The 12,993-nt window shown below is 49.8% G+C and overlaps 1 protein-coding gene across 1 annotated transcript in view; it reads right to left on the bottom strand.

Annotated features, from left to right (window-relative positions):
- Nucleotides 1-251: 251 nt before the first annotated feature.
- The window catches only part of TRPC7 (transient receptor potential cation channel subfamily C member 7), a 142,768-nt gene continuing 130,026 nt past the window's right edge, over nucleotides 252-12,993 (bottom strand). Inside the window, exons 9-12 of the mRNA XM_086719352.1 lie at nucleotides 10,661-10,882; nucleotides 9,944-10,024; nucleotides 3,111-3,186; nucleotides 252-982 (exon numbers count right to left, since the gene is read on the bottom strand). Coding sequence (XP_086575478.1) covers nucleotides 813-982; nucleotides 3,111-3,186; nucleotides 9,944-10,024; nucleotides 10,661-10,882 — 549 coding nt within the window. The 3' untranslated portion in view covers nucleotides 252-812. The remainder of the gene's footprint in view (nucleotides 983-3,110; nucleotides 3,187-9,943; nucleotides 10,025-10,660; nucleotides 10,883-12,993) is intronic.

Here is a 12,993-nt window from a genome sequence, read left to right as displayed (position 1 = left end):
TCCCTTCCCTCTCCACACCTGCCCCGTTCTCCTCCCAGAGAAGTGCTGGCCCATGGGCTTCCAAGGCCACCTCCAGACAGGCCACAGGATGGCAGGAGGGCGGCACATTGACGGAGGCTCCACAGGCTATTATGAGGTAATTTTATTTCTTTCCATTTTAGGTAAAAATAGTAAATACAAGATAATAAAGGTAAAAATACATCATTTGGATTTTGTTGTTGTTCTCTAAACAGTGCTACCTACAGTACAATTTTTGATTTAGGATTTTTAATTTTTTTTTTTTTATAAACAAATAGAACTATTTTGCTATTAGGCTATCTGTGTTCTCGTCTGGCACTTAAGAATAGATCACAGGTCACCTCCCGGTTCTGTTTGGATGTGATTAGGTGGTGGAGAGGGAGTGAGAAGGGGTGCATGGGATGAGGTGGTTTGTCTTCCTGGGACACAGACAGAGATGTGGTCCGTGTGCGGTGGGAGGGCATGTGTGTGCATCCAAGAAGGCCTCTTCCTGCGCTGGCCACAGGGACATGCGTCACTGTGACTGGACCAAAGGTCTCATGTGTCAGGGAGCGTTTCCTCCCCCTCCTCCTGTTCTGGCCTTTCTTACCCAACAGCCTAGATTCACAACAGTTCTGGGTCAAGGCAGGCTACTATACTGCACATGTCAGCGACTCTGCTCAGGACAGAGCCAATGGGTCCCCTTAGTGTCCTAGAGGAGCGGGCCCAAGACCCTTCCCCGCCAGGGCTGGTGGCTAGGAAATCCATCCTGGCCTGGGAATGCTGGTAGAAGTCACAGATGCCGATGCAGGCTGCTAAATGTCTTTGCCCTTGTTTACCCGCAGGTGGTCTTTGTTTAAATTCTTTCCAAATTTCTCACTGAGCTGTTGGATCAGGTCTGCCAGCTCACCGGTAGCTTGAGATTTCTCTTCCAGAAGCTCGTAGCGCAGGCTGGAGATATCTTGCTTGATTTCCTTCAGTTCACCTGCAAGGACAGATGAGATTTTGGTCAGCACGAGCAGGCTGAAGGGGCGCCTTCCACATCAGTTTGGGGCATGCATCTTTCCAGTGTAATTTCAGGTTGCCCACTAAGGGCAGAGGTGAGGGCATGGGGGTTGTGTTTGGATCTAAGTAACACCCAGCTCCTACCACTGACGGACACGTCCGTCCACTTAAAACCTTCTTCTTCCCATTCCTGGTCAAGGTCTTTGTTAAGGGTTTCAGGTAGACAGAGGAGTCAAGGTCAGGTTGTGAATTCCTATTCTGGCACCTATTTCACATCATGATTGTTAGAATGTTGGTCTTGGAGCCATTAAAGGCAGATTTCAAGACTCTGAGCAACACCCTCCTTCACTGGGACAGTCGTTTCCACGATGTTCCATGTTTTGTTCTGTCTTTATCTGCAGAGAGGAGAAATTCCCCAGCGTGAAGGGAATGGCTCAGCACAGTGCATGTGGCCGTGGAGCCGGACAGGGACAGGGACAGGGGCAGGGGCAGGGTCCCCCGCACCATGCAGGCGGTACCACCCGGCAGAGGCCTCCTCCTCCTTCCATTGCAAGGGACCACCAGGTGGGAACTTGCACTCATTTCCACAGTGAACCACGTGGGCCGAAACCCCCCTGGGCTTGGACTGTGGAACTCTTGTAGTTAGGAGGGCTCAAATGTTCTTTTCTGATATTCCTATCTCTTTTCTCCTCACGTGTTGCATACGGAAAAGGCAAAGATCTTAAAGGTACAGTTTGGCCACTTTTGACAAATGCATACGTCCCCTAGTTCCTTTACGTTGGATGCTTTACTGGAGTCCCAGCTGCACGGTACAACCCCAGTGGCCTGACGTTTGGCAGCCCCAACCTGTATAATCAGTTACATTCCTGTCAATCACAGCTGGCTGCCAGGCTGGCCGTTTTACGTTTCAGACCCATATGTAGGGGCGGCTGGATGGGCTCCCGCTCAGCCCCTAGGCAGTGTCAGCCCAGGAATGAGTTCAGCCACTGTTGATCTTCAGACTGCATGCTGGATGGCCTCAGGATGAAGCAGAGGGTTACTTCATGACCAGGCTCTTTGGGTAGCCCCTGTGGCCCAAGGGAGGGTGGGACTTCATGCCTTTGTTCATGGAGGAGGCTGCTTCTAGGGAGCAGATCTGTCCTGTGTGTCTCATGAAGATTAATTACCTGGTTTAAGGTAGTTTGCTTTTCATTAAGAGTAACTGCATTAAATGGACTGGAAAATAACCCAAACAGTGAATATGATGTAGTCTGCAAACTTCAGTGTGCATCAGAATGACCTGGTGCTTTTATCAAAATGCAACCCCCCCTGCCCTGCAAGCACCCCCTCTTTCCCCTCCCCCCCCACCCCGCCCCCCACCAGAGATGCCCATGCATTAGGCCTGGGTGGGTTCTGGGATCTGCGATGTTAACAAGTGATTCTGAGTTGGGGGATACTTTGAGCTCTCAGATTCTGAGAGCCTGGAAGTGAGACAGGGTGGTGGCAGGTTCTGAAAGTGGAGGGGAGGCCACTTGCAGCTCTCTGTATGTGCACTCACAGAACGAGGAATTCTGGGCCATTTTGGAACTCATGGGACACGAGGTGGGAGGCAGAATTATTACCAACCCCCTCCCCCACAAAAGGTGTCCAGGTCCTAATCCCTGGTGTCCGGACTGTGTGTGATAACTTTATATGGCAAAAGGGAGCCGGGGTCACAAGTGTAATTAAGGTTACTCGTCACCCAACTTTACATAGGGAGATTATTTTGGATTATCCAGTCTAATTGTGAGTCTTTAAAAGTGGAAGGGGAAGACAGAAGGGAGGGTCAAAGAGGCAGGATGACAGAAGCGGAAGGAGCATGGCAGCTGGAGAAGGGGCTCAGTGCCTGGGGGGCTGGTTCTGAGATGAGGCGGCTGTATGCAGTCGGGTGTGGCCTCAGCCAACAGCAGCCAGGGAACAGAGACCTCCGCCCCACGGCTGCCTGGAAGCTCCTTCTGCCCACACCCGAACCAGCAAGGCCTCGCCAGGGCCTCCAGACAAGCACACAGCCCTGCAGATGACACCTTGACTTTAGCCTGGTGAGGCCACGTCCCACTGACAGCCTGTAGGAAACCAATCCATTCGCTTACCTTCATTGACTTCGTCGTTTTCTCTATCCACCTGGGCCTTCAGGACGTATCTTTTAATGAGCCGTTTCATGATTTTCTGAAATGTGAACACAAGGAAAGGGTCAAACAAGCCTGGCCAAGGACAGAAGCAGCCTGCCTGGTGTATTTGTGGCTCCTCTTTTCTGCAGAGTGCCCGGTCCGTGGCCGGGAGTCCTCCTGCACCTGGTGTCTCTCTTCTGAGGGTGCCTTGCCTGTTGGTGGAACCCAGGCTTGACTCTGTTTAACCTCTCCCCATAGCATGATCCTGACCCTGGGGTGTAAGAACAGGACACTTAGTGGTGGCAGGCCAAGCCAAGGAGAGAGAGAGAGAGAGAGAGAGAGAGAGAGACAGAGAGGGAGAATGGGAGGGGAAGGGGGAGGGAGCGCCATCTAAAATGCATAGGTGCTGCTTGAGGGTCCTAAGCCCAACTCTACCCTCATCTTCTTTGTGACCTTAGCCAGTCATGTCCTCTCCTCAGGGCTTAGAGTCAGGACCAGGTTGGACAAGTCCACTGCACCTTGGAAAATTCCGACCAGAGGCAGAAACAGACACAGCCGGACCTCGGGAGGTTTTGCCAAAACACCACTTCCTGAGATGCCACATGCCTGATGCTGGGCTGCCGGTCACGCCGGGGGAGACGGTTTGCGCCCTCAGCTGTCATGCATTATGCAGATATTGGTTCTTTAAGCAAATGAGGAGGTATGAGTAAACACTCAAGAGACACCCAGAATAGAGCCAAGTGTGAGAAAGACTCCAGGAGGTGAACTTTGGATTTTGCCAGCTAGTCGTTGGAGGCTTCCTGGGAGATCGCAGGATTTAGAAATACTTTGGGGGGCGCCTGGGTGGCGCAGTCGGTTAAGCCTCCGACTTCAGCCAGGTCACGATCTCGCGGTCCGGGAGTTCGAGCCCCGCGTCAGGCTCTGGGCTGACGGCTCAGAGCCTGGAGCCTGTTTCCGATTCTGTGTCTCCCTCTCTCTCTGCTCCTCCCCCGTTCATGCTCTGTCTCTCTCTGTCCCAAAAATAAAATAAAACGTTGAAAAAAAAAAAAAAAAAAAAAAAAAAAAGAAATACTTTGGTAGCTGAGACTTCTGAATCTTGCACGAGCTGAGCAGCTGGCAGAGATGGAGGGAGTTCCTGTTCCTGGCTCATCTGTGCCTGTGACTAGTTCACCTGCTCAGACCTGAGGACTCAGGGGAGAGAGGCAGCGTTTTTCTAGATGGAAGGGACCTGAATTCTGTCCCTAGCTGTGCTGTGTGTCATCAGGCAGGTTGCTAAGTTCTCTCCCTGAGACACCTGCAGGCCAGTGTTGCTTGTCCTCAGCCCTCGGGCTGGTAGTCCACTTGACTCTTCGGTTTGAGTAGTGACCTTATTTCTTGCCAAACAGAGAATGAGCAAGTTGCCTTCATGCTGCCCTCTGTCAGAGAGCCCTGGGTCTTGCCATGCTAGTGGTCAGGCTGCTAGGCTAGATTTCTCCTTGACATTCTCCTAGTCAGTAAGGCAGGTTGCCCAAGTTATTAAGAATATCTATGCCTTTTCTGGGACTCAGTAAGGTTCTTTTCACTTGGAATCGTAAAGCCAAAACAAAACCATCTTTATCCCGAGCCGGTCCTCGTGGGGAAAAGCACAAAACCCCAAAAAGCAGATACTCAAGTGTGTAAAATTCGTACTGAACACAGGATTCAGAAGTTTTCTGCAAATGTTCAGGCTGAGGCAGGGCCAGGGGATCTAGTTAAAGTTTGTTTCTATTTTAAGGAAAACCTCAAGAATTAAGGGTTCTTTGGTTTCTGGATTCATCAATTGAAGAAGTTTTGTACGTAAGAGGGAAAAAGCGTAAGCCCGAGACTGGAGGTGGAGAGTTCTCTTTCTCATGATGTGCTGAGTGGAGTCTTTTCACAGCCATGGCAGTGATGACTGTCTTCCTGGCTTAGGGTGCACGCTGTGTTTTAGTACAGCACAACTCAACCCATTAGCTGAAAAGATTCCATGGTATGTTTGTTATTAATACACAACGTGCCCCTCCAACTCCATTTGCTTTCAGTAGGTGAGACACTGCTCACAAGCCCCCCTTCACTGTGGAGTGGCCCTCTGGGAGGAGGGGAGAAGGAAGGGGTGAAAAAGAAACAAAGAAACAGATGTAGTGAGTATCTCCTACAGACCAGGAGTCCCCTTAGCCTCCTTGACAAAATGGCCCTGCTGAATCCTCCCAGAAACCCAGTGAGATCGGAGAGGTTGTCTCCATTCATAGATGAGGACACCAAGGCTTGTGGAGCCAGGGGACTTCTCCTGGGTCATACAGCCCAGAAGCGAGATTCAACCAAAATGGAAACCAAAGCTGGGGCTTCTTCTACCCTTCAGGAAAAGGTTACGTGCATGACGCTTTGGGGGATGAGATGCAGGAAACTGGCTCCCACTGGTCGGTGGGGGTTTGGGCTGCTTTCAGGTACCCATTTGATCTTTAAAACAACAGTGTTCTAGGCATGAGGAAGCCTCAGCTAGATTTTGGAGGACTGATGGCTTTGTTCAGTTGTTACCCCTTGGGATATTTGAATGAAAAATATTGCTGCCCTTGGGGAAGAAGGTCATCGGTATGTCATTGTCACGAACGCTCATGGCCCACTGTTGATCCCTGGCCTGCATAATGACCTAAGGTTTGCACATCTGTGGCTCCAAGGGGAGAAAAGCAAATGCTTGTTATTAAGCCTCTCACCACGCATCAGGATTACAGATGCTTAATATGGAAGCAGAATCTCTTGAACATTGCAGACAGGCGGGGACCCTTTAACCTTTCTCCCACCCCCACTGCACACTCAGGAGTGACAGGTACCCAAAAGGAGAACAGTATGACCTGCTGAGCAACTGCTTAGACCCTGTGTCCTGATAAACACCTGGTTTCCCCTTTGGGGTATACCTGTTAGACAGCCTGGGGTATGCAGGAATGACATGCCAGGCTTATCCCCAGAAACGCCAAAGTGGTTAGAAGGTGCCCATCTATGTAATGCGGATGCTACAGAGGAGATCTGTTTTCAGGGAAGATGGACACCAAAAGTCTCCCCTCCTTCGCTGTGTAGGGGGAAAAAGAATGTTCCTTTGCTGTGGGTTTTGAGATGTCTCCTTGCTCTCTTTCACAGAGTTCTTTCACTTCAAGAAGATAATAAACTTTGCCCAAGTTAATGAGTCCCGGTCAGTGATGACTCTGCCCACCTTGCCCTCTTGCCCTTAGCAAGTGCTGGGGATGAGTATATGTAGTGCCATGACACTTGAGGGGATGCGAAGGAGATGGGCAGTAGGTCAGAAGGGTTATGACACGGAGACCCACATCCAGGGAAGGAGCCACACAATTCTCTGCCTCCCTCCCCCCACATTCCTGGGGCCCAAATGGCCTCTCCATGCTGCTGGTGCTGGGGAAACAGAAAGCCTTTCTGCAGAAGAGACATGTCTCTGCACAGCACAGCCAAGGCAGTTAAAGATGTAAACGAAGGGCACATATACGGTACGTCGAAGATGGTACATGAAGCAGAATCCAGGAGGAAGCCGTGGTGCCACCCAGGAAAAGAGAAATCGAGGGACACTTGGAAGAGAGGGGCAAAATGGATCCTAGGACATGTCAGTTATTAAAGCGGGATCTAGAAGAGGACCCAGAACATGGACAAGAGGAGTCCCCACTGGTTTGGGGAAGGGCTTGCATCACAAACCCTGGGGTTTGCTTGACTTACAGACTGCGCCTGGATTCTGCGGTTCATTTGGGATGCGGCTTGTTTCCTTTGCCCGTGATGGAAACGTACCTCTCAGAGTGTGAGTGTCTGTGTCTGCACACGCCCCAGCAAACAGACACCCTGGATGGTGTTACGGGTCACAGAGTCACTTTGGCAGGAGGCACACTCTGACCCCCTCGCCGGTATCTTGGTTTTGTGTCACTGTTTAGTTCCATAGGAGCCCAGATGGGAGAAAAACCAAAACAAAACATTGCAAAAGCAAGGGGCTAGTCTAGCAATCAGAAGCCTGGAGGCCTAAGTTACAGCACAGCGAGCCTCTGCCTTCCCTACAACAGAGAACCCCCAGAAGTCGAGGGATTGACACGCTTAACGGAGACACGTCAAGGACTAAGGTTGAACACTCAAGCGGATCTGCTGAAGAGACACAAAGGCAGTGAGTTTAAAAACCCCATGTGTATGAACGACGGGGCTTTTGTCTTATTGGGAATGCTACAGAATGACTCTGAACCATGACCGTGTAAGACACGGACAGCACACGTCCTCAGCGAGGTGCCTGCTCTGGGTGCGGCTGGGATGGTAAGAAAGAGGAAGTGTACTTGGGCTCCTTCTGATCTCTGCACCTTTGGCAGTTGCTTTGGGAAGAAAGCAGTGCAACTTGGAAGTCTACCAGCGGGCCCAAGAACACAAAAGAGGTTTTGTCAGACCCTTGCCCCAACCTTTCATGGGAGAACCTCCTCCTCTACCTTGCCTCCTCCCCTTCACCCCTCCACAGAAGGCTGCTGGCAGGCAGGACAGGTTCTCAGCAAGGCCTGGGCACCTAGGAAGCATGATGTAGTAACGGAGGGGTGCCATTGTGAGTCACATAGTTCACCTAGCTGTGGGACCTTTACCACTGAGCCTTAGTTGTCTCATCTGATAAATGGGTTTAGAGATAATGCCTCTCTCACCAGCATATGGTGAGATTACACCCAGGCTAGTGTCTGGCCTCTGCCCCTGTGTCCTTCATGCCGTGTCTTGCTTCACTCCTCCTGTCTGAGCAGATGATGGCTCAGGAAGGTGACCCGACTGCACCTTGCAGGGCTGAGCAAAGGGTGCATGTGCAAATGCAAAGTGCTCTCTGTTCCCCTTTACTTGCCTCCCAGCCCCGTCCCTCTGATGCTCACTGGCCCTGGTTTTCCTTTCTTCTTTTCTGTGAAAACTGTTTGAATAAGTAGCCCCGGGCTTTTCTTGGTGGATTCACAAAATACAGGATGAGCAAGCTGTCCAAGGTCATCAGTAGCCCAAAGCTGAATACCACCAATCTCTGTAATCCCGAGCAGAAAGCTCTTGGGGACATTGAAAGCAGCAGGGACTCAACCAGTGATGAGGGAAGACGGGAACGAGATCTCTCTGAGGCTGCTTTTGAAAACAGTCTTGCTCATAAAGGATTCATTCTGGGTACAGGACGTCTCACCAGGTAATCAGTCTTCCTTTATCTCTGCAGCTGATTCTGCCCGAAACCCATCAGAGATTTAACCCTAACCCATTAGGGTTTTCTATCTCTTTTGGGGCACAGATAATCTATACTTTTCTCTGAGAAGCTGGGAAATAAAAATCCTCCCACTGACCAAAGGGTTGGTCCCGTAAAATGACTCAAAGCAGATCAAACTGGTCAGGCCCAATTTTGTACACGATTAAATATAAGATTTGCCCATTTCCAGTTTTTAGCCCGTGTCATCTCATAAAGCTGTAAGTACTTTGAAGGATGAACCATTTCTTAATTGTGCCCTTAAATCCTCCTACCTGCACAGCTGACTCTGAAATATGGGTGGAGATACAATTAGAGATCTGTGGCTGGAAGATGCTATGTCGAAGTCTAATTGCTCCCTCTGGGATGGTGGGCCAGGGACATAGCTCCTCGGCCCCGGGAATGCTCAGGACAGCTTCAAATTTACCTCTGATAAGAACTGATCAGCATGGATAAAACTGCTGATCTCTGAGAAGGGGAGGACAGGAAAAGAATGGCCTGTACTTTTATAATCAATAACCTGTAGTTAGCATTTATCACTGGCTCGTGGGCTGATTCAAACAGATACAGAGATGTGGCATTAATTTCCAAAAGCGGTGCAAAGGGTTGCAAGCATATAAAGTCTTCTAAGGTTTATGTATGAGAACAGACTTGGGCAGGCTGGTGGTCTTAGGTCAGGTGGCCCCTGTGTCCACCTGGTTGCTTAAGACAGATGGCTGGGAGTCACGCGGGATACCCCCCATCCCTGCAGATATGCTTCAGGTCCCATTGCCTATATGTCCGGAACATAGACTGAATCTGTCTACTTTCCTCCATCACCCTACTCACAGCCAGTCCAAGCCCCCCTCCTTTGCACCTGGATGACTGGCCCCTGCCTGCTGAGCTCCAGCTGCTCTGGACTTGCCAAGCTTCTCTCCTCTGGCTTTTTTTTTTTTTTAAGTTTATTTTTGTTTATTTCAAGAGAGAGAGAGAGAGAGCAAGTGGGAGAGGGGCAGAAAGAGGAGGAGAGAGAGAATTCCAGGCTCTGTGCTGCAGGCACAGAGCCCAATGCAGGGCTCGAACCCATGAATCGTGAGATCACGAACTGAGCTGAAAGCAAGCATTGGACGCTTAACCGTCTGAGCCACCCAGGCGCCCGCGTCTCCCCACTCTGGCTTTTGCTGATGCCTTTCCTGTGCTTGGGAGGCCCCACATGGCTGCCTCCTTAACTATGAGGTCTTAGCTAAGTGTCCTGTCCTTGAAGATGCCTCCTCTGATAACTACACCAAAGCAGGGGCTCCCTTTTTTTCCCTCTGTTTTCACACCAGATTGTTTTCTTCTTTCTACTTTTATCAAATTGAAGTTACATATTTACTTGTGTGTTTGCTTGTTCCTTGTGTCTATCCCTCACTGGGCTGGAAGTGCCACTATGATAGGAGCCTTGTCCTCGTCCCCAGTGAGTAGCGTAGTGCCTCTCATGGAGCTGCCACTCAAATGCATATTTGCTGAATGAAGGGAGAAATGAAGCTGTGTTCTGGGGGGCTGACAGCCATGTCGCTAAACCCATGTCTGGATGGAGCCCACTTCTCCCTGTACCTGGGAGAGGTGTGGTTACCTGGTATCTGGTGGGCTTGCTGAAACTGTTATTTGCTGTTAGGTTTTCAGAATTCCTTGTGCCAGTCTGGTAGCGAGTCTTCTGGGAGGGAAAGAAAGAACAAATACATAACAAATAATACATACACACATATGTTCAAATAACACATATGACACCCATATATGAGGCTGTGTCTAAAAAGAACCTGATATGCCCACTGCTACTAGGTTGCCTGGAACACTGTTCTTGGGACTTGAGTTCTGTAGGATGACAACAGCTTATGGAATATAGTTTGGTCAACTTTGGGAAGCACTGAGTTAAAGCCGCAGGGGGTGTCTTTGCTCCGGGATTTCTCAGAGATTTTAATATGCTAATAAACATTGAGAGTCTCCAGGAGGGGGAGATAATGGGAGGGAAGCTTTCTTCCAGGGATCATTCTCTTCCCATTTCTGGGAAGAGCGGTTGCTCCCTGGGACCCTCTAAGGCGCTCCCTCTGTGGGGGGCACGGCTCAGCAAGGCAGCTTGCTCAGCCCCTGCGGGGCACATCTGCAGGGCGCTGTGGGGAGAAGGGCAGCCGCCACGGGCATTCTCTGTGCTGCTGTGCCAGCCTGTTCTGAACAGCGCAGGCCCCTCTCTGACTTCCCTCATCTCAGGGCACCTGCGCCGGATCAAGCACACACACCTTCCGCCTCCCCCTCCTGCGACCTTCTCTTGCCCCATAAACCCCGCGCTACCTACCCTGAATTTGGAATTCAGCATGCCCATTTCAAGGTCATTTTCACAGCTTTTGGCCTTAGATTTGCAGAGTTTTATGAGGCACATCTTGATTCTCATTATGAGATAATAAAATGATTTAGGACTTGGCACAAGATTGAAAGGAGCAGGTAGAGTTCTTCCTTCATCAAAGTAAGACAGCCAGAGCTTTGCCCTGGCAAATTTCCACTCCACATCTGCGTCCTCCTGTGGGACGAGGGAAACGACACAACATCAAAGGGCACGATTTCACATCAGAGTTCAGTGTGACGAGTGGGGATGCAGTCTACACATTATGACAGCAGATTCCTTTCTTCCTTTCCTTCTTCCCTTTCTTTCTCTTTCTCTCTTCTTTCTCTCTCTTTCTCTCTCTCTTTATTCCTTTTCGTCTTCCCTTCCTTTCCTTTCTGTTTCTCTCTTTCAAGTTTATTTATTTTGAGACAGAGGGAGAGAATCCCAAGCAGGCTCCCCACTGTCAGCACAGAGACCAGTGTGGGGCTTGATCTCATGAACTGGTGACGGCAGATTTCTAAACAGGACTCTGACTGATATATCTGTGGATGTTCTCCTTCTTTGCAAAGATGCAAGATGGGGCATTTGCTCTTGCTAAAACCATGTGAAATTAGTTATTCCTAACAATCTCTGCCTAACTCCTCAGGACTTAGTGCTGAAAACCTCAGCCTCTTCATACCTCCTTGACTCTCCACTGGGAATTTTCACAAACATTCTCCAACTTGCCACTAGCCAGAGAACTTTTCTCACTGCCACTCAATCTCATTATCCATTAACATTTAGAGCTCTGCTGGATTCACAGTCCACCACAGCATCAAGGTATTAATATTTTGGAGCATTGCTGCCCAGTGGAAATATAATACTGAGCCACGAAGGTGAACCACCTAATTAAATTTAAATTTTCTAGTAGGCACATTATAAAAAGTAAAATGGAACAGGTGAAATTAATTTCAGCAATACATTTTATTTGATCTGGCAGATCCAAAATGTAACCCCTTCAGCAGGTAATCATTATAAAAATTCTTACTGAGGTGGTGCACATTTTTATTTCATATTGAGTCTTTGCAATCATTGTATATTTTGTACTTATAGCACATGTCAATTTGGACCAGCCATGTTTCAAGTACTCAGCAGACACGGGTGGTGAACATCTCCCATGTTGTATTGTACCGCTGTGTGCTTACTAGAAACCATATGGCTTACCGGTCGAAGTGCTGCCACAGAGGATGTTGAGAGATTCTGCATATGTAATTCAAGAGAAACAGACCTGACTGGAGTTAGCAGGAGGCAGTCCGGCTGTGCTGTCTGGCGGTGGAGGTAGTTTTGACCCCCAGATCCATTCTGACTTGGTGTCAATCCCGGAATGCTGAGTGGGCCCTCCAAGAGGTAGCAGGTGTTTTCATTTATTTATTTATTTTTATTGTATTTTATAGGCAGGCTCTTTGGGCCTCTGTCCTAGTGGGGCAGTCCGAGAGTAGGAAAGAGGCATGGAATTTGGAGTCACATGGACCTGGGCCCACAAGCCCATGCTAGCTGCAGGACCTCAGCAAGAGCTCCGTCAGTAGAGGGAGATAATGCCGCCTCCCTCACGTAGCCCTGAGATTGGCATCGAGTATGTGCTCCGTGAGGGGTGGGTTCCTCTCCGCACAGATGCTCGCTATACTTCTCAGGACGGTGAGCCTACCAGGGGCCCACATGAGGCTGCCAGGAGGTACCACGTGCTGTAAGGCTGTCACCTGCAGGCTTGGCCATTTTGTTTGCTTTGGCTGAGAACCCATCAGCAGCTGGCCTGGTCTATGGGACACATCATATTGGAGTCTTTTAGACTGGAAGTTTCGTGAGGTCAGGGCTTGCTCCCGGCCTCTGCTATACAACAGAGATATGTGACAGGGACACCTGACTTGAGAGGAAGGTTGGTATCACGGCGACAACAAAGGGTCTGGAGCCTGCCTGGGTTCCAGTCCTGCCTCTGTTCCTCCCTAGCTCTGCAGCCATGGTGGCATGGCTGCTCTGGGCCTCTGTTTCCTCATCTGTAAAATGGGGATAAAAATGCTTACCTCATAGCTCATTGTGAGAGTTACTTGAGGTCACACATGAGGACCGCTTAGTGTCCGATATTAGCACGCCCTCAGGAAGTATTATTTTTATTCCCATAGCTTAACACAGTGCCTAGTGTTCAGCCTTGAGTCGTTCAGCAGACACGTGTCGAGTACCTGCTATGTGGCCAGACTAGGTATGCACTGGGGTTGACAGTCCTTCCGTGCCGTCGTGGATTACGTGCTCTGGCCCATGACATGATTATGTTG

This window comes from Puma concolor, chromosome A1 (assembly GCF_028749965.1).
Source record: "Puma concolor isolate L17-30 chromosome A1, mPumCon1.1.hap2, whole genome shotgun sequence".
NCBI classification, from domain to species: Eukaryota; Metazoa; Chordata; class Mammalia; order Carnivora; family Felidae; genus Puma; species Puma concolor.
This window is presented reverse-complemented; position numbering and strand designations above follow the sequence as displayed.